Raw genomic sequence first — 21,763 nt, 5'->3', positions numbered from 1 at the left:
CCCACCTCCTCTCTGACTCTGTCGCTAGCCCTGTGTGTATGCTCAGTGCAGAATATGCAGCGTACTTCCTGCCACACAGGACATTTTGCGCAGCCTGAAATACGCTGCGTTAGCGCTACGTGGGACCGTATCTCTATAGAGCAGAGTCGGGGCCCCTTACGGGAGATCAAAGGAGGTCCAAGTGGTTGAACCCACCAAGATCAGATACTTATCCCCAGCCTGCGTATAGGGAATAAACTTTTTTTCACTGACATCTTCTTTAGCTATTAAGTTGCATGAAATCTTGTGGACTACAGCTGTCACTTGATAAAATCAAGTAGTGGCCCTAGTAGTTTTCCTGTGTCCCAGGCCTAATTGACAACTGGGCGTTACCCTTCACCTTGTCTATGAGATGTTTCCCTACAAAGTCTGAAAGCTGGACTCTGCCAGACTGTTTAGGGACACAGCCAAACTGTTTAGGGACACAGCCTTTTGACACAAATAAAACAGGTGGAACAACAGAGGATTGACACAATGCAGAGTTTTATGAAAACATGCTCCAAGATTTGTTACTAAACCAGACATGTCAGAAGAGGTGGCAGGTCCTTTATAATCCTTTTGTATTCCTGTGACTGATCTGATCAGTGCTGTATTCTTTCCTATTATCTGCAGGGTGATAATATTCTGCAGAGCTCCTGTACGGTGAAAGGATCTGCTGCTACTCCTGCCCCTGGCATATAGTGCCCTGGTTCCACCTTGGTTTGCGTAACCTTCCCTGGCGCCAGGAGAGTGTCTCCCTCATAGGAAAAGATGACAGACAAGTAGGTATGAAGAACACACTCTGATGTTTATTACTACAAAGCATTGGTATATAAAAGCGAAGGGCGTATCTACCAATTTTAGCCAATAGCAGAAAGTTTCAATTCTTTAGCAAGCGAGAAATGAAACTTATTAAGAAATTTAGAAATTCCTCTAGCCAGAAATCCACTAAAATTTCCACTCCAGTACTTCCGAAATTCAAGGAGACACTGGAAACTGCAGTAAAACCTGACCAAACATCTAGTCTGAATAAGACCCTTACCACCTTTGCGACATCACATGATTCATCACTCATTAAACCTCTATATAAAAATTGTTTGCCACATACATCTGCCAATACAGAACATACTACTTGTAGTTTAGATTTATCCAAATGCCGACCGGATAAAAACATGATTTGCCGCTGTTACCACCCTTAGTTACATCTCATTCATTGACCACATTATCAACCTCAGCTACTTCAACCTGTGGATCATCTTTTTTTTTTTTATCAATGCTTTATTTTCAAAAGTATAACAGGACAGCATACAAGAAATATAACTTCAAGTAAGGCAACTTGTAAATCGCACTCCAGTTTAAAGAATAATTTCACATAGAGTATCTAGGCAACACCGAGATAACTTCAGCTCAGGGTGGCGTCTCTTAGTAGGTGTTCGGAATTGTATCACTTCTGCAGGCAAGTCATACTCAATGCAGGACCAACTAGTAGTTTAGAGTGCAATTGTGACTAAAGTAAAGGCTTTTATTAAAAAGACAGTTTAGTAGTGAACATAGCAAGAGAAGAGGAAGAATTAGATAGTGAGAAAAGGAGAGAAAGTCTAATATATATTAGAAGAGAGTATGGATACAGCAAAAGAAATGGGTAAAAGGATGAAGAGGTAGAAGTGGGAAAAAAGGGAGGGGAGGGGAGGGGGGGGGGGGGGAGTATTATGGAATGGGTATGGAGAGCCACAGTTTGGAACTGTATAGGCAGTATGTTCATGACTGACCTGCAACCAGTGTTGTAATTTCAGAGTCCCTGAAGTTCAGCCAAGGTGCCCAGGTGCACCAATATTGTTCATAGGAGCGGTCACTCCAACTGGACAGCTCCTCTAGTCTACATATTTGCGAAACCTTGTCTACCCACTGCGCCACCGTAGGAGGGTCCTCGCTTCGCCAGTGTATTGGAACCAACAATTTCGCAGCTTCTATCAAATGAGCTACCAGAGATTTCTTGCTCAAGGGGCATGAGTCGTTCGGCAGTCCCAGCAACACTGCCTCAGGGGTTAGGTGAACGTGTACACCCATCACTTTATCTATGATCGAATTCACTTCCCCCAGCATTGTACAATCTTAGGGCAAGACCACCACAGGTGGGAGAGGGTGCCCTCATCCCCACGGCACCTCCAGCACGCAGGCGTGGTAGTTAAGCCCCAGTGAAACCATCTCTCAGGGGTCCTGTACCATCTCGCTACCAACTTGTAATGACTTTCTTGGATTTTCACGCACCTGGAGAAGCCATGGGAATTCCGCAGGATAAGCACACGATCACGGCCTGTAAGTCTACAGCCCAACTCGTCCTCCCATGACTTCAAAAACAGGGGGTTCACACCCTGCTTCGCCTCTCTCAGAGAGGTGCTGTAATTCGAAAATTTGGGCTTCATACCTGGGGCCAGCAACAGTAATTTGTCAAGCCAAGACGGGTCTTCACCTATGACACATACCTTTACAAAAGACTGGCAGGTCTCCTGTAGTATACGTGTGTGTAGAAAATGGGCCTTAAAATGCGGGACAATGGTAGTCAGATTAGTCATGGAGGGGGGTTGATTGTCAGGAAACATGTCCTTAATGGGCACTCCTCTGAAATATGTCCCCATGTCATCAGCTTCAGTCAAGTCTGGGTGTACCACATAGGGAATCAGCGAGCCTGGCATAAGTGGGGACATCAGTCTGTCCTTTGTGTCTGTAAGTCTCTGTCCCATTGATATTTGACCTTGAGTGTTCCCCCCAGTAGAGGGTTACTTATCTTGGAGATGGACGCAGGGTTGGGGAGCCATATGTGCCTGTCTGCAGTGAGTCCCTGAGTCTGCAGCTGGGCACCCTCAAGCAAAGTGTCACCCAAGAGACTGGTCCCTGAAGCTATTTCGACCCAACGGTGAAGGTGATTGGCCCTATACATCAGTGGGACATCCGGCATGCCAATGCCTCCAGTCGTCTTTGACCTGAGAAGGAGTGAGCGAGCCAAGCGGGGGCGTCTGCCGACCACACAAAGGTGGGGAACAACTGTCTCCACTTCGCGAGGTACCACTGGGGTAGGGCAATGGGCACCATCCGTAGCAAGTAGAGGACCGAGGGGACAATGTAAGTTTGAAGGAGGTTCCTCCTACCCACCCAAGATAAAAACGGGAGTTTGTATGCTTCAATTCTAGCCTTCAATTTAGAAAACATTGGGGCATAGTTTAAGTCAAATAGATTATGCAGGTTCGGCGGAACCGCCACACCTAGGTAGGTGATGCTCTTGGTAGGCCAGCGGTAGGGGGATGTGGATTGAAGCAAGGACACTCTGCGTTGAGGTACCGTAACGTTTAATATTTCTGATTTCGTGTAGTTGACCTTGAAACTTGACAAGGCTCCATACTCCTCAATAATGCACTGGATTCAGGGCAAGGCGATTTCCGGGTTGGTGATCATGATAAGCAGATCATCAGCAAAAGCAGCCGTAAGGTGTGTCCTACCCTCCACCACCAGCCCCTTAATCTCTCCGTCCTGTCTCAGAGCCTGAAGCAGCGTCTCCATTACTAAAATGTACAATGTTGGGGACAGCGGGCAGCCCTGTCTGGTTCCGTTTCGTATAAGAAAAGGATCTGAGAGGGCCCCAATAACCCTCACTCGGGCACTCGGGCTTGAGTATAAGGACATGATGGCAGTAATAAACTGTGGAGGGAAATTGAATCTAAGGAGAGTTTGTCTCATATAATCCCACGCCACTCTATCAAACGCCTTCTCGGCATCGGTGCCGAGAAGGAGGAGAGGGATGTTTTTTTGAGTGGCGTAAGAAATGGCGTGCATTACTCTCAGTGCATTGTGTTTGCCTTCCCTACCTCTAACAAACCCAGTTTGATCTACATGTATGAGATCTGATAGCAAGGAGCTAATCCTCGTAGATATCAGCTTTGCCCAAATTTTTAGGTCCATGTTCAGGAGCGAAATGGGCCTATAATTGGAGCATAGAAGAGCGTCCTTGCCCTCTTTTGGGATGATAGCAGTGCATTACACCATTTCGTGATATTTGGGAGCAAGACCGGTAGGAATTTTTTATAATACTGTAAGCTCAGGCCATCCGGTCCCGGGCTTTTCCCTGTAGGAAAGGACTTAAGGATGCCATCTATCTCCTCTGCCGTACAAGGCCTAAGCAGCCCCTCGCCATCTACCTCGTCCAGTCTAGGGAGATTCAATTTAACCAAAAAAGTATCAATCGTCTGAGCTCGATCAGTCAAAAATGAAGGTGAAGGGTACAGATTATATAACGATTTGTAAAAGTCACGGAAAGTCTCCGCAACCATGTCTGTGTCCGTATGCCGACATTAGGCGGCCACCTTTGTTGCCGTGCAAGAATAACTTTTGCTGGTACCTAATCACTTGGTCAGCGTGTTGTCTGGACAAAATGTCTTTCAATTTATCCCGCAAGGAAGCCAGTTCCCCGCTAGAGGAGCTGTCAGATGTCCGTGCTCTTGTATGCGAACCCAACCTTTCCAATTCTGCTATCTTTTGAAGCAGCTGAGAGATCTGAGCCATCCTTTCCTTCTTAACTTTCGTGCCAGTTGCGATGAGGAGGCCTCGTCTATAGGCCTTGTGAGCCTCCCACACCGAAGTGTAGGAGACCTCTGGAGTGTCATTAATGGTGAAGTAGTCAGTCAGCTGCGAAGATAAGTCTGCTAGTATTATCGGGTCTGTCAAGAGCGACTCATTGAGCCTCCAAGTCCTAGCGCGCGTGGGTAAGTGTGGTAATGAAATGACCGTGTGGACAGGTGCTGTCACGATTCGGCAGGCTGGAGGTGGATCCTCTGTGCCAGAGAGGGATTGGCGTGGACCGTGTCAGTGGACCGGTTCTAAGTTGCTACTGGTATTCACCAGAGCCCGCCGCAAAGCGGGATGGTCTTGCAGCGGCGGTAGCAACCAGGTCGTATCCACTGGCAACGGCTCAACCTCTCTGACTGCTGAGATAAGCGCGGTACAAGGGAGTAGACAAGAGCAAGGTCAGACGTAGCAGAAGGTCGGGACAGGCGGCAAGGTTCGTAGTCAATGGTGGAATAGCAGGAGGTCTGGAACACAGTATGGGTAACACAGTAAAGCTTTCTCAAGGCACAAGGCAACAAGATCCGGCAAGGGAGTGCAGGGGAAGTGAGGTATAAGTAGGGCAAGCTAATCAGGGTGATTGGGCCAGGCACCATCATTGGTGCACTGGCCCTTTAAATCTCAGAGCGCTGGCGCGCGCGCCCTAGAGAGCGGAGCCGCGCGCGCCAGAGCATGACAGCCGGGGACCGGGACAGGTAAGTGACCTGGGATGCGATTCGCGGCGGGCGCGTCCCGCTATGCGAATCGCATCCCCGCCGGCCATGTCAGTGCAGCGCTCCCGGTCAGCGGGTCTGACCGGGGCGCTGCAGGGAGAGAAACGCCACAAGCGCTTCGGGGAGGAGCAGGGACCCGGAGCACTCGGCGTAACAGTACCCCCCCCCCTTAGGTCTCCCCCTCTTTTTGTCGGGATGTCGCTCCACAGAGGACGAGGACATCCGGAGCGATTGTAGAGTCTCCTTCTGGGGGACAGTGAAGTCCTGGGTATAAACATGAATGGCAGACCGGTCAGAAGGAGTGGGAATGGGGAGGGGGGGCAGAGGGTGAGGCTTGGCACGGGGCGGAGTGTCACCAGGACGGGGACTATGAGGGGGCACGGCACAGTCCTGACAGGCCTTGGGGAGACCAGGCACAGGAGGAGACACTGAGGACCGACAGACGGGGCTGGGAGCAGACGTGAGGCACTCCTTGCGGCAAGCAGGACCCCAATTCTTGATCTCCCCGGTGGTCCAGTCAAGGGTGGGAGAATGGTGCTGGAGCCATGGCAGACCGAGGAGGATTTCAGAGGTACAGCCGGGCAAAACCAAAAATTCAATTTCCTCGAGATGTGGTCCAATGTTCATAAGCAGGGGCGATAACGCACAGTGCAGTGCAGCTTGACCCCGTTGACCGAAGAAATATAGAGCGGCTTGATGAGACGGGTCACCGGGATGCAGTACGTATCAAGCAAAGAGGCCAGAATAAAATTTCCAGAAGAACCAGAGTCCAAGACGGCCACAGCAGAGAAGGAGGAGTTGGCAGAAGGAGAAATCCGTACGGGCACAGAGAGAGATGGAGAAGCAGACTCCGTACCAAGAGACGCCAGGCCCACATGAGCAGGTTGCGTGCGTGCATTTTCCAGACGTGGAGGACGAATAGGGCAATTCACCAAGAAATGTTCGGTACTAGCGCAGTACAGACATAGATTTTTATCCCTACGGTGAGACCTCTCTTCAATAGTCAGGCGAGACCGATCTACTTGCATAGGCTCCTCGGCGGGAGGCACAGGGGTAGATTGCAAGGGATACCGAGAGAGAGGTGCCCAGGGATTAAGGTCTTTTTCCTGGCGGAGTTCCTGGTGTCTTTCCGAAAAACGTATGTCAATGCGGGTGGCCAAATGGATAAGTTCATGCAGGTTGGCAGGAATCTCTCGTGCGGCCAGCACATCTTTGATGTTACTGGATAGGCCTTTTTTAAAGGTCGCGCAGAGAGCCTCGTTGTTCCAAGATAATTCGGAAGCGAGAGTACGAAATCGGATGGCGTACTCGCCTACTGAAGAATTACCCTGGACCAGGTTCAGCAGGGCAGTCTCGGCAGAAGAAGCTCGGGCTGGTTCCTCGAAGACACTGCGAACCTCAGAGAAGAAGGAGTGTACAGAGGTGGTGACAGGGTCATCGCAGTCCCAGAGCGGTGTGGCCCAAGACAAAGCCTTCCCAGACAGGAGACTGACTACGAAAACCACCTTCGACCGTTCTGTAGGAAATTGGTCCGACAACATCTCCAAATGAAGGGAACATTGTGACAGAAAACCACGGCAGAGTCTAGAGTCCCCATCAAATTTGTCCGGCAGGGACAAGCGGAGGTTAGGAGCGGCCACTCGCTGCGGAGGAGGTGCAGGAGCTGTTGGAGGAGATGGTAGCTGCTGTTGCAGATGCTGTAGCTGCGACTGAAGTTGCTGTACCATGGTGGACACTTCCGACAGCTGGTGACTTAGATGGGCGATCTGTCGGGATTGCTGGGCGACCACCGTGGTGAGGTCAGAGACAACTGGCAGGGGAACCTCAGCGGGATCCATGGCCGGATCTACTGTCACGATTCGTCAGGCTGGAGGTGGATCCTCTGTGCCAGAGAGGGATTGGCGTGGACCGTGTCAGTGGACCGGTTCTAAGCTGCTACTGGTATTCACCAGAGCCCGCCGCAAAGCGGGATGGTCTTGCAGCGGCGGTAGCAACCAGGTCGTATCCACTGGGAACGGCTCAACCTCTCTGACTGCTGAGATAAGCGCGGTACAAGGGAGTAGACAAGAGCAAGGTCAGACGTAGCAGAAGGTCGGGACAGGCGGCAAGGTTCGTAGTCAATGGTGGAATAGCAGGAGGTCTGGAACACAGTATGGGTAACACAGTAAAGCTTTCTCAAGGCACAAGGCAACAAGATCCGGCAAGGGAGTGCAGGGGAAGTGAGGTATAAGTAGGGTAAGGAACAGGTGCAAGCTAATCAGGGTGATTGGGCCAGGCACCATCATTGGTGCACTGGCCCTTTAAATCTCAGAGCGCTGGCGTGCGCGCGCCCTAGAGAGCGGAGCCGCGCGCGCCAGAGCATGACAGCCGGGGACCGGGACAGGTAAGTGACCTGGGATGTGATTCGCGGGCGGGCGCGTCCCGCTATGCGAATCGCATCCCTGCCGGCCATGTCAGTGCAGGGCTCCCGGTCAGCGGGTCTGACCGGGGCGCTGCAGGGAGAGAAACGCCGCGAGCGCTTCGGGGAGGAGCAGGGACCCGGAGCGCTCGGCGTAACAGGTGCGTGGTCTGATAGTGTTCTCGGTCCAATTTCTGAGGAATGTACAGCATGGAGTAGACTGTCGTGACAGAAGATATAGTCTAAGCGATGTGAGGAGACATGTGGATTCGAATAAAACAAGTACGTTTTCTCAGATGGGTGCAGAGAGCGCCATGTGTCCGTCAGTTCTAAGTCTCGTAATTTGTTTCTAATCGTCCGGAGGGCTAAGTCTGAGATGGAGGTCCTACCAGTGGGTGAATCAAGGAGTGGGTACAGCGGCAAATTAAGATCTGTACCTATGATCAGAGATTATTATACTAAGCTAGGAAGGTTATTGCGACCCATTTGGATTCAGTCTGCTCCTCCACCCTTACAAGAGTTAATTTCTAAAACTAATAATGTTATATCGTTAGAGAGAATTGTATACCTGAAGAGTAAGGGTCCCCAAACGCATATGGGGCAGATGGATAGATACTCCAGCTTTCCCTGATGTGATTGCCACCTCTTTTACCATCATGGCATAGAGAAATGCTTTTCAAGCGCAGCCCTCAAGACCCCCCAGGTTATGTTTTCAGGATTTCCTTATTCTTTCACAGGTGATGCCTGATTCACTGACCATAACTGTGCTGTGCTCTAACAGCTGTGGGTATGGCCCAGTGGGCTCTAAGGCCTAATTAAACATTGCTTCAGGTGCCTGCTCTAGGCCCTGCTGCTCAGGTGATGCTGTGATATTCATTGTAATCTTTGTCTGTTAATTTATATTATTTTGCACTGTACCTTTAAGAAATGTACAGGATATCTGTAAGGATGATGTAGAGTACCCATGTGACCCTGATTGCCCAATGGGAGGCCCCCTAGCTAGGCCATATATATAGTGTAGGGGGAAGGAGTTATTCAGTTTAGTTTGTTTTAGTGGGGAGTGCAGAGCTCAGTGTGAGTTGCATTGTGGAGAAGAGACAGCCGGACTGTGAGGTAATTCAAGGAAAGCCCCAAATAAATCTTTAAGCAAGCGACCGCGCCATTTTGCAAGTGTTCCCCGCCCAGGAGGAGTCAGAAATTCCTAACTGTGAGCACAACACCAGGTAAGTCAAATGGGCCACACAGTGCTAGTTCATAACCTGGCGGTGTAGCATTAAGTGGACACTATCAGAACCCTAGTCAGCATGGGAGGCACAAAGCCTGCAACTAGTAAAGTCAAGTGGGTGTAAAATACTAACAGTCAACAGGGCTCCCAAGGGTTATTCTGCATCTCCTCTACTCTAATCTGCGCTGTGAGGATTGTAACATCTACTCCTGCCTGAGTAAAGACAGTTACCCGTAACCTGGCATCGGTGTATTTATTAACCCGCGCCTGGCCCAGAAGAGACTGTCCTATCCTCGGACCATGTAGGTTAATGGTCCCCTGGAGGCACGATCATATCCAAACACCCTACACACAGCACTCCCATAATTGGGCACCACATGCATGTCTTGTCAAACCTTGATATCTTGGTTCTGGAGGGGTCAATTATCTAATGGGAGGTATGTACAGATTCAGAGTCAAAAGCCCTATACAGACCTTACTTTATCCCTGTAGGGAGGGGTTATTTGCAGCCAAAGAGTTCTGGTGCGTCTAAAATATATCACACCCAATTCTTCTCTGCACTGACAGATGATGACTTTAGAGACTTGGCAGAACCCCGCCGGCAACAGCAGGTTCATATGACTTTGGTATAAGGTGTATGCACAACTTAAAGGGAAAAAAACAGCAGCGTCTGAATATACAGGTAGATAGTGCGGGTGACCATGTTTATAATGCTTTTTACTGGGTGAAAATTGGTGCAGTCATTCAGGAGATAATTATCTTTTTGCTAGTATGGTCATTTCTGCTTATGTGCAATGGAGGCGGCTGCTGCTGCTGCAATGCTTTCTCCGGCTGATAATTGTCCGATAGGAGAAATATCACTGGAGTGGGCAGGAGAAAGCACTGCATATTCAGCAGGGCCAGTGCACATAAGAAGAAAATACCATATTAGTAACAAATGAATATCTCCTGAACGGATGCACCGATTTTTTATCTAGTAAGAAGTGTTAGAGTGTTACTCGCACTATCTACCTCAGGTTAGTGTGGGTGACCCTACTGTCAGTTTCCCTTTAAGGCATCTCTCAAGCCAACCAGCACCCAGCTCTGTACTGATAAGGGGGAATAAACCTTTCCCCCTATCATACAGCTCCCTATAGATGGGTGTCTGCCTTTAGGTTTGGAAAGAAGGAAGAAAACTAATTCACAATCTTTTATACAGGACAAACAATGAACAGCAGCACAAAGAAGGCATTAGCTGGCACCGCTACCACCAACCTGAATATGGCCAAATGCTGACTGCTCCGCTACACCGTAAACCAAAGCCGCTTGTCCGTCATGCTGATAAAGTGATGCCCGGTCCTATAATGTAGAACATGCAGAAAGTCCAAACATAGAACAGAAAGGACGGCAACTCACTTAGAAGATCCAATGCAGCTTTATTCTTCAGGACAAATACAGGTGCGTGATAACATTGCAACGTTTCGCGATGTACGCTTCTTCCGGCTCAAACAATGAACAGAACTCACAAATATTTTTGTTGCTTCCAAATATGAAAGAAGAGACACACACACAGTCTTATAATAAAAATCTTTATACATTTACAAAATGCATGTACAGATTTGAATACTGTGATCTATTCCAATTTTGCACCACATAACAGGCTCATATTATGAAGCACAACACGGCAATGATTTCTGGGGTTATGTACACAACTATACATCAATGTGTGCGCTAAATTTGAGCTATCTTTGACACAATACAGCCTGGGTAACTTGACATCATCACAGACAATACTTCTACTAATTGGTATAAAAATACTTTAAAAAAAACCCTTGTAATTTATTGAGGTTTATGTGCTGTTCCAATTCTATGTTGCTGCACAAATATTATTTTAAAAATATAATTGTCCATTTGCCACCACTAGGGGGTGCATCTGTATACATGAGTGTGAATGGTTTTTTAGTGGTGGAAACAGACGGCTAACATGTTTACATCTTTGTGGCGAACAATAAAATGTTGGTTGGTTGTAAGAAAATGAGCACCAAAGTCTTATCAAGTTAAGAAAAGTATTAATGCTGCTGTATAACAGTAGCTATACTTTAGATATCTCTATTCCACCTGTAAATACAAGCGGAAAACAAGCAGTACATATAGGCTTTATTATTAAAACAAAACCCAAACCCAATATCCAGACCTCCCGTATTGCTTATTTTCCCTTCTCTTTAATTCACAGGTAAAGTGTATAGAAATGTTGCCGTGTGGTCCATATTATCCATTATTATAGTCTTTAGTCACAATATTACACAAGTGTTTTTTTTCCAATGAAAATTAATAAAATGAAGGCTTAAAGGGGTACTCCACTGGAAAACCATATATATATACTTATCAGCTGCTATATTCTCCACAGGAAGTTCTTTTCTTTTTGAATGCCCTTTCTGTCTGACCACAGGACTCTCTGCTGACACCTCTGTCCATTTTAGGAACTTTCCAAAGTACAAGCAAATCCCCAAAGCAAACCTCTCCTGCTCTGTACAGTTCCTAAAATGGACAGAGGTGTCAGCAGAGAGCACTGTGGTCAGACAGAAAGGAAATTCAAAAAGAAAAGAGCTTCATGTGGAGCATACAGCAGCTGATAAGTACTGGAAGGGTTAAGATTTTTAAATAGAAGTAATTTGCAAATCTCTATTGCCCAGATTTATCAAATGTGAGAGTAAAAGTGGAGTGATTTTCCCACAACAACCAATCACAGCTCAGCTTTCACTTTACCAGAGCTCGTTAGCTGAGATGTGATTGGTTGCTGAAGTTAAATCACGTAATTTTTCTCTCACACAAAAAAATGTTTTCCAGTGGAGTACCCCTTTAAACAGGCCCAATACCTCCCATACTGTATATAGTAATAGCTCTTCACCTGTAAGCTGGATATGTGAAAAGTATCACTCCTCCCTTGGGTTTTTTGACTTTTTTTTTCACTTAGAAAAGTTGTTGTCTAAAATTGTCTGCCATCTTGTCTCAAGTTTCACTTTTGCTTTCTTTACTTCAAGCTGATGTGGGCCGACCAAACTTTTCACATTGCATTCTGGACTCGTCGCTAGATAAATACATGACATATGTGTTATAAATGGATCACATTGCCATCAGTATCACACTGTGCTGTAAATGTGGTGTAGAGAGATATTTTATTTGAGCTTAGTTTTGCTACCAGCAGGAGGCAGCATCAAGGTCATACACAAGAGGGGGAGTTATGGGATTAGAGGGATTATCCAGGAATAGAAAAACTGAGTTTATTTCTGCCCTCAGGTTGTGTGTGGCATTGCAACTCAGTTCCATTGAAAAGAAGTCAAAGAAATAGTGATAATGCTGGCACTACTTCTTTAACCCCTAGATGACGCAGGATGTACCTGTGTGCCCTGGCTACCTGGTACTTTGCACAACAGGATGTACATGCAAATCCTGAGTCTCTTCCGAGATTGTGGGAAACCCCTGCCAATGGCAGACATCAGTGATCACGCTGATGCCCACCATTAACCCTTCAGAGGCCATAATCAATACTGATCACCCCATCTGAAGCATAAGGAGAGCTTTGAGATGAATTAAGATGGTGGCCGGAGCTCCAATCACCAGCTCCATGGCCGCTTCAGTGATCTTCTTATATGGTCTGCCTTCTGGCAGACTTTAGAAGTAGTTGGCCGATTACACTGTTCAGTGCTATGTCAATGCATCCCCTAAATCCTCTTGGCTCATCACTGCTGCTCTCAAACTTCAACATTTACTGTATGTATGTATCTCCTTCTCTGTGAACAGTTTTAATGGAAGGTTCACTATCACAAGCAGATGACAGGAAGAGAAGAAGAGGGATGGGAAGCACTTTAAAGGAATACTACAGTAAAATGTATCCCTTAAGTGTCTGATTGCAGGGGGTGCGAACACTGAGAGAAATACTAAGATGAATAGAGAGAAAGTTTTCAGGAGGACCCCAAATAATAGTTCAGGCTCCAATCGGCACCCGGTTCCGTTTTGAAGCAGTGACATGTGAGTGCCACAGCCAATCAGTGGACATAGCAGTCAAGTATCCTACATGCAGGATACCACCAAGGGACACTGATTGGCTTCGGTGGTGTTACGCCGAGCGCTCCGGGTCCCCGCTCCTCCCCGGAGCGCTCGCTACACTTCCCTCACTGCAGCGCCCCGGTCGGTTCCACGGACCCGGGGCGCTGCGTTACCACCTCCGGCCGGGATGCGATCCGCGATGCGGGTAGCGCCCGCTCGCGATGCGCACCCCGGCTCCCGTACCTGACTCGCTCCCCGTCAGTTCTGTCCCGGCGCGCGCGGCCCCGCTCCCTAGGGCGCGCGCGCGCCGGGTCTTTGCGATTTAAAGGGCCACTGCACCGCTGATTGGTGCAGTGGTTCCAATTAGTGTTTACACCTGTGCACTTCCCTATATCACCTCACTTCCCCTTCACTCCCTCGCCGGATCTTGTTGCCCTAGTGCCAGTGAAAGCGTTCCTTGTGTGTTCCTTGCCTGTGATTCCAGACCTTCTGCCGTTGCCCCTGACTACGATCCTTGCTGCCTGCCCCGACCTTCTGCTACGTCCGACCTTGCTTCTGTCTACTCCCTTGTACCGCGCCTATCTTCAGCAGCCAGAGAGGTTGAGCCGTTGCTAGGGGATACGACCTGGTCACTACCGCCGCAGCAAGACCATCCCGCTTTGCGGCGGGCTCTGGTGAAAACCAGTAGTGACTTAGAACCGATCCTCTAGCACGGTCCACGCCAATCCCTCTCTGGCACAGAGGATCCACCACCTGCCAGCCGGCATCGTGACAGTAGATCCGGCCATGGATCCCGCTGAAGTTCCTCTGCCAGTTGTCGCTGACCTCACCACGGTGGTCGCCCAGCAGTCACAACAGATTGCGCAACAAGGCCAACAGCTGTCTCAACTGACTGTTATGCTACAACAGTTACTACCACAGCTCCAGCAATCATCTCCTCCGCCAGCTCCTGTACCTCCTCTGCAGCGTGTGGCCGCTTCTGGAATACGACTATCCTTGCCGGATAAATTTGATGGGGACTCTAAGTTTTGCCGTGGCTTTCTTTCCCAATGTTCATTACACTTGGAGATGATGTCGGACCAGTTCCCCACTGAAAGGTCTAAGGTGGCTTTCGTAGTCAGCCTGCTGTCTGGAAAAGCCCTGGCTTGGGCCACACCGCTCTGGGACCGCAATGACCCCGTCACTGCCTCTGTACACTCCTTCTTCTCGGAAATTCGAAGTGTCTTTGAGGAACCTGCCCGAGCCTCTTCTGCTGAGACTGCCCTGTTGAACCTGGTCCAGGGTAATTCTTCCGTTGGCGAGTATGCCGTACAGTTCCGTACCCTTGCTTCAGAATTATCCTGGAATAATGAGGCACTCTGCGCGACCTTTAAAAAAGGCCTATCCAGCAACATTAAAGATGTTCTGGCCGCACGAGAAATCCCTGCTAACCTACATGAACTCATCCATCTTGCCACTCGCATTGACATGCGTTTTTCCGAACGGCGTCAGGAGCTCCGCCAGGATATGGACTCTGTTCGCACGAGGCGTTTCTTCTCCCCGGCTCCTCTCTCCTCTGGTCCCCTGCAACCTGTTCCTGTGCCTCCCGCCGTGGAGGCTATGCAGGTCGACCGGTCTCGCCTGACACCCCAAGAGAGGACACGACGCCGCATGGAGAATCTCTGCCTGTACTGTGCTAGTACCGAACACTTCCTGAAGGATTGTCCTATCCGTCCTCCCAGCCTGGAAAGACGTCCGCTGACTCCGCACAAAGGTGAGACAGTCCTTGATGTCTACTCTGCTTCTCCACGTCTTACGGTGCCTGTGCGGATGTCTGCCTCTGCCTTCTCCTTCTCTGCTGTGGCCTTCTTGGACTCTGGATCTGCAGGAAATTTTATCTTGGCCTCTCTCGTCAACAGGTTCAACATCCCGGTGACCAGTCTCGCCAGACCCCTCTACATCAATTGTGTAAACAATGAAAGATTGGACTGTACTATACGTTTCCGCACGGAGCCCCTTCTAATGCGCATCGGATCGCATCACGAGAGGATTGAACTGTTGGTCCTCCCCAATTGCACTTCTGAAATCCTTCTTGGACTTCCCTGGCTTCAACTCCATTCCCCAATCCTGGATTGGTCCACTGGGGAGATCAAGAGTTGGGGGCCCTCTTGTTCCAAGGACTGCTTAAAACCGGTTCCCAGTAAACCTTGCCGTGTCCCTGTGCTTCCTCATGTAACCGGTCTCCCTAAGGCCTATATGGACTTTGCGGACGTTTTTTGCAAAAAACAAGCTGAGACTCTACCTCCTCACAGGCCTTATGATTGTCCCATTGACCTCCTCCCGGGCACTACTCCACCCCGGGGCAGAATCTATCCTCTGTCCGTCCCAGAGACTCTTGCCATGTCTGAATACGTCCAAGAAAATTTAAAAAAGGGCTTTATCCGTAAATCCTCCTCTCCTGCCGGAGCCGGATTTTTCTTTGTGTCCAAAAAAGATGGCTCTCTACGTCCTTGCATTGACTACCGCGGTCTTAATAAAATCACGGTTAAGAACCGCTACCCCCTACCCCTCATCTCTGAACTCTTTGATCGTCTCCAAGGTGCCCATATTTTTACCAAACTGGACTTAAGAGGTGCTTATAATCTCATCCGCATCAGAGAGGGGGATGAATGGAAAACGGCATTTAACACCAGAGATGGACACTTTGAGTATCTGGTCATGCCCTTTGGTCTATGCAACGCCCCTGCCGTCTTCCAAGACTTTGTTAATGAAATTTTTCGTGATCTCCTATACTCCTGTGTTGTTGTATATCTGGACGATATCCTGATTTTTTCTGCCAATCTTGAAGAACACCGCCAGCATGTCCGTATGGTTCTTCAGAGACTTCGTGATAATCAACTCTATGCCAAAATAGAGAAATGTCTGTTTGAATGCCAATCTCTTCCTTTTCTAGGATACTTGGTCTCTGGCCAGGGACTACAAATGGACCCAGATAAACTCTCTGCCGTCTTGGATTGGCCACGCCCCTCCGGACTCCGTGCCATCCAACGTTTTTTGGGGTTCGCCAATTATTACAGGCAATTTATTCCACATTTTTCTACCATTGTGGCTCCTATTGTGGCTTTAACAAAAAAAAATGCCGATCCCAAGTCTTGGCCTCCTCAAGCGGAAGACGCCTTTAAACGACTCAAGTCTGCCTTTTCTTCGGCTCCCGTGCTCTCCAGACCTGACCCATCTAAACCCTTCCTATTGGAGGTTGATGCCTCCTCAGTGGGAGCTGGAGCTGTCCTTCTACAAAAAAACTCTTCCGGGCATGCTGTTACTTGTGGTTTTTTTTCCAGGACCTTCTCTCCGGCGGAGAGGAACTACTCCATCGGGGATCGAGAGCTTCTAGCCATTAAATTAGCACTTGAGGAATGGAGGCATCTGCTGGAGGGATCAAGATTTCCAGTTATTATTTACACCGATCACAAAAACCTCTCCTACCTCCAGTCTGCCCAACGGCTGAATCCTCGTCAGGCCAGGTGGTCTCTGTTCTTTGCCCGATTTAATTTTGAAATTCACTTTCGGCCTGCTGATAAGAACATTAGGGCCGATGCTCTCTCTCGTTCCTCAGATGCCTCTGAAATTGAACTCTCTCCTCAACACATCATTCCTCCTGACTGCCTGATTTCCACTTCTCCAGCCTCCATCAGACAAACTCCTCCAGGAAAGACCTTTGTTTCTCCACGCCAACGCCTTGGGATCCTCAAATGGGGTCACTCCTCCCATCTCGCAGGTCATGCGGGCATTAAGAAATCTGTGCAACTCATCTCTCGCTTCTATTGGTGGCCGACTCTAGAGACTGATGTGGTGGACTTTGTGCGAGCCTGCACTATCTGTGCCCGGGATAAGACTCCTCGCCAGAAGCCCGCTGGTTTTCTTCATCCTCTACCTGTCCCCGAACAACCTTGGTCTCTGATTGGTATGGATTTTATTACTGACTTACCCCCATCCCATGGCAACACTGTTATTTGGGTGGTCGTTGATCGATTCTCCAAAATGGCACATTTCATCCCTCTTCCTGGTCTTCCTTCAGCGCCTCAGTTGGCTAAACAATTTTTTGTACACATTTTTCGTCTTCACGGGTTGCCTACACAGATCGTCTCGGATAGAGGCGTCCAATTTGTGTCTAAATTCTGGAGGGCTCTCTGTAAACAACTCAAGATTAAATTAAATTTTTCTTCTGCATACCATCCTCAATCCAATGGACAAGTAGAGAGAATTAACCAGATCTTGGGTGACTATTTACGACATTTTGTTTCCTCCCGCCAGGATGACTGGGCAGATCTTCTACCTTGGGCCGAATTCTCGTATAATTTCAGAATCTCTGAATCTTCCTCCAAATCTCCGTTTTTCGTGGTGTACGGCCGTCACCCTCTTCCCCCCCTCCCTACCCCCTTGCCCTCTGGTCTGCCCGCTGTGGATGAAATTTCTCGTGATCTTTCCACCATATGGAAAGAGACCCAAAATTCTCTCTTACAGGCTTCTTCTCGCATGAAGAGATTCGCAGATAAGAAAAGAAGAGCTCCTCCCATTTTTTCCCCTGGAGACAAGGTATGGCTCTCCGCTAAATATGTCCGTTTCCGTGTCCCGAGCTATAAGTTGGGACCACGCTATCTTGGTCCTTTTAAAGTTTTGTGTCAAATTAATCCTGTCTCTTACAAACTTCTTCTTCCTCCTTCTCTTCGTATCCCTAATGCCTTTCACGTCTCTCTTCTTAAACCTCTCATCCTCAACCGTTTTTCTCCTAGATCTGTTCCTCCCACTCCTGTTTCCGGCTCCTCGGACATCTTCTCTGTCAAAGAGATCTTGGCCTCTAAGAAGGTCAGAGGAAAAACTTTTTTTTTAGTGGATTGGGAGGGTTGTGGTCCAGAAGAGAGGTCCTGGGAACCTGAGGACAATATCCTGGACAAAAGTCTGATCCTCAGGTTCTCAGGCCCCAAGAAGAGGGGGAGACCCAAGGGGGGGGGTACTGTTACGCCGAGCGCTCCGGGTCCCCGCTCCTCCCCGGAGCGCTCGCTACACTTCCCTCACTGCAGCGCCCCGGTCGGTTCCACGGACCCGGGGCGCTGCGTTACCACCTCCGGCCGGGATGCGATCCGCGATGCGGGTAGCGCCCGCTCGCGATGCGCACCCCGGCTCCCGTACCTGACTCGCTCCCCGTCAGTTCTGTCCCGGCGCGCGCGGCCCCGCTCCCTAGGGCGCGCGCGCGCCGGGTCTTTGCGATTTAAAGGGCCACTGCACCGCTGATTGGTGCAGTGGTTCCAATTAGTGTTTACACCTGTGCACTTCCCTATATCACCTCACTTCCCCTTCACTCCCTCGCCGGATCTTGTTGCCCTAGTGCCAGTGAAAGCGTTCCTTGTGTGTTCCTTGCCTGTGATTCCAGACCTTCTGCCGTTGCCCCTGACTACGATCCTTGCTGCCTGCCCCGACCTTCTGCTACGTCCGACCTTGCTTCTGTCTACTCCCTTGTACCGCGCCTATCTTCAGCAGCCAGAGAGGTTGAGCCGTTGCTAGGGGATACGACCTGGTCACTACCGCCGCAGCAAGACCATCCCGCTTTGCGGCGGGCTCTGGTGAAAACCAGTAGTGACTTAGAACCGATCCTCTAGCACGGTCCACGCCAATCCCTCTCTGGCACAGAGGATCCACCACCTGCCAGCCGGCATCGTGACAGGTGGTCACATGGCATGCTTTTCAAAAGGAAGACCTGGGTGCTGACCAAAACCTGGACATAGATCCGAGAGGTAACTGTTGGTTTGTCATTTTTCTCATTTAGGGCCCTTTTTTTTTTTTTTTACTACATGGATAACCTCAATGCTTGCACATCACTGCTTGCTGGATCAGCCTGATCTGCTGTGTTGCACCCCTCTCTCTGAGCAAAGAAGGTGGTGATATGGGTAACAGTGTGTATATACTGTATTTGCATGTATTAGTTGTTTTATCTTCGCCCCCCTGTATGAAGGGACTCTACGGATGTACAGAATCACGGTGAGTGCAGGACTACACTCTATTTATGCTTTGCATGTATGAGTGTCATGGTGTGTATAAGATAGAGGATAACTAGCTGATCAGAGGGCAGTTCAACCGAATGCCTGACCAGCGCTCCACTCATTCTCTATGGGGCTTCCAAACATAGCTGAGTTCAGCACTTAGCAATGTTCAGAGGCCCCTTGGTGAATGAATGGAGCCCTGGTCTCGCATGCACATGCATGTCATTCTATTCAACTGGGAGACAATTGACCTCTGTCCTTAGGAATGATGGGGGTTCCATCGGTCGGACCCTATTGATTAGCTAGCATTTGATATACTAGAGATTAATATGTACATCACTTCTGTACATGAAATTCTGTTTAGAAGATAGGGTTAAAATTGGAGGAATCAATGTTGAGGGTCACTTACATTTTTTGATCCATATGGGATGTTTCAGGATTCCAGCCTGTTGAACAAAGTGAGAAGACAATGAAATCTTATGAGTATAGTATAGCACTGCCGAGCTTGGAACCAAAGTTTTGGTTATATGGATCGTGCAAGAATAGCAGATAGCATGTGTTGTAAGGTCAACATCTGACATCTACCAGATCTACATCTAGTATTTAGTGTAGGTGTGGAGACGCCTGAAATCCCATGGGACTTCCAGGTAACTCTGTCTCCAAGTCACGATAGTCTGCAAGAAATATGGGTTCAAACGTGGCTCAGATATTATTGGACATATTCTGCCGCTAGGAGCATGATTAGAGGCATCCTATAAAAAGTTGTCCTTTAGTACCACTTTGGTTAAGTAATGTTATATTGTAATAAATCAGACAATTCCATACTCGGCAGTATCACAATACCAATGATGTTTGTTATTATTATTATTATTATTATTTTTTTACATATTTTTATTTGAAAAATGGAATAAGGGTTTGACTTTTTTTTTATTGGAGGGGCAGGGGTATATTTAAAAATGTTTTATTTATCTATTTTTGTTTACACTTTTTTTTAGTCCCTCTAGGGAAACCTTTATAAATAATTCTTATATTGATCAATACCATGCGAGTGCATAGTATTGATTGGTTAGATATGCACTCTGCTAGTAGAGCCTGCCTGAGGCAAACTCTATTAGTAGATTGTCGAGTGACCGGCCTGAAGGCCTTTGAAATGCTAAAAAAAATTATCGACACACTGCAAATATGTGGTGGAGATGTTGATCAGGCACCCGGCCTGTCATTCAAACTCTTAAATGTTATATTAATTACATCACATAAAGGGATACTTCTGGGAAGTAAACTTATCCCCCATCCACATCGATTGGTCCATCCGTGATCTCCAGGTGTGATTGGCTGAGCGGGCTGTCACTCCCAATCATCTCTGAGGTTGGGCGCCGGATAGATCTCAGCTTGAGTAAGTTGCTGGGCCCAGTTCTGGAGATTGTGGGGGTTCCATACGATAGGGGATAAGTTTACTTTTCCAGAGTACTGCTTTAAAGTACTAGTAGAACTAGTAGTAGAAGAAAGAGTTTACAGTAATTGCATCACACGTAGAAGCATTACATAAGCTTTTCCTTTTCTCTTATACCTTAAATAAAGTTTCCAACTTGATTCTTTCACAATTAATTGTTTTCTTCCAGTTTTTGCATGATCCTCTTCCTCCATATCTTTCAAATGATGTCACTGAAAATCTCTTGCCATCACATCGAATGCACAGGTCTTTCGACGAGTCTACAAAAAGATATTGGATGAATAAATGTAAAGTCTTAGTAAGTACATAGGCAATTTTTTGGGCTACATTTTCATATATATAGAAATGGGGGTTTGTATCTAATGTAGATTTTTTTTTCTAGTTACCATAGTTTGCTCATTCCACTTACTCTGGTTGTCCTTTTTTGAACCTGCTTTACCTCTACCATGACTTGTTGGCAAAAACTGTAAACAATATATAATGTGCAGTCTATTTGTATGTCGTTTGCATCTATGCCCCCTTTGATGCACCCATGATCTTATTTGCCTTGGAAGCAGCTGCCTGACACTGGTCACTACAGTCCTAAGTTCTTTTCCAATTCAGCTTTACTCAGTGTTTTTCAATTAGTAGGTAATACCGGCATGGATTTTGCCTTACCATTCGTAGTATTAATGGTACAGCTACTATCCTAAGAAAGTTGACAAGAGTCAAAAGATTTTGGTGCACTCTTGTGGACATGTCATGTAGGATGAATTAGGTGGAAATTTGGACAATTACAGCCACCAGAAAACTTCAGGAGCTCTGTTGTCTTCAGCATTCACAATCCTTACAGATAACTCAACATTTACCAAAAATCCCCCAACTGATTTGATTTTCTGAGACTGTCATATCCTAAGGATAGGCTACTAATAGCAGATAGTGGTTGTCCAGCTTCAGGTACCCATTTGTTCAGCCCAATAAAGGTGACACAGTGCTACAAAGAGCATCGCTGCCTCTGGAATGATGCCATGCATTTGGTTGTGATGGCTTTGTTTCATTCACCTGAATGGGAATAAAGGAACCCATACACATAAGATAGCTATCGGCCTAATACTGGTTTGGCCAACACCTATCTCCATACACATGAAGATGCTTTTCCTTCCAATTTCTAATTCCTTATGGCAACATACTAATAAGAGATTCACACTTTATTGAACTCAGTGGGAATTGTATGAATCTGTACACAGTAGCAGCCAGGTCACTTGACTTTCATTACCTGAAAAAGCATGCTGGCTGGGAAATGGGGGATTTTCAACTATAGAA

General features: G+C 47.8%; 1 protein-coding gene and 1 long non-coding RNA gene across 10 annotated transcripts in view; one reads left to right on the top strand and one right to left on the bottom strand.

Moving 5' to 3' along the window:
• Positions 1-21,202, top strand: LOC130353559 (uncharacterized). The gene is made up of 3 exons (XR_008888436.1): positions 1-804; positions 10,167-10,405; positions 20,631-21,202. It is a non-coding gene; the product is annotated as an uncharacterized LOC130353559 (long non-coding RNA).
• The window catches only part of LOC130353397 (uncharacterized), a 143,234-nt gene continuing 132,963 nt past the window's right edge, over positions 11,493-21,763 (bottom strand). For 2 of the 9 annotated variants that reach the window (XM_056555059.1, XM_056555058.1), the window contains 3 exons: positions 20,579-20,721; positions 19,421-19,457; positions 11,493-12,035 (listed from right to left, as the gene is read on the bottom strand). In XM_056555059.1, coding sequence (XP_056411034.1) covers positions 11,914-12,035; positions 19,421-19,457; positions 20,579-20,721 — 302 coding nt within the window. In that variant the 3' untranslated portion in view covers positions 11,493-11,913. The remainder of the gene's footprint in view (positions 12,036-19,420; positions 19,458-20,578; positions 20,722-21,763) is intronic. The other 7 variants (XM_056555061.1, XM_056555062.1, XM_056555064.1 and 4 more) reach the window with 5 other exon arrangements.

The sequence above is a fragment of the Hyla sarda genome, chromosome 1 (assembly GCF_029499605.1).
Source record: "Hyla sarda isolate aHylSar1 chromosome 1, aHylSar1.hap1, whole genome shotgun sequence".
NCBI classification, from domain to species: Eukaryota; Metazoa; Chordata; class Amphibia; order Anura; family Hylidae; genus Hyla; species Hyla sarda.
Note: the sequence above shows the minus strand (reverse complement) of the source record. Positions and strands in the feature narration are given on the sequence as shown.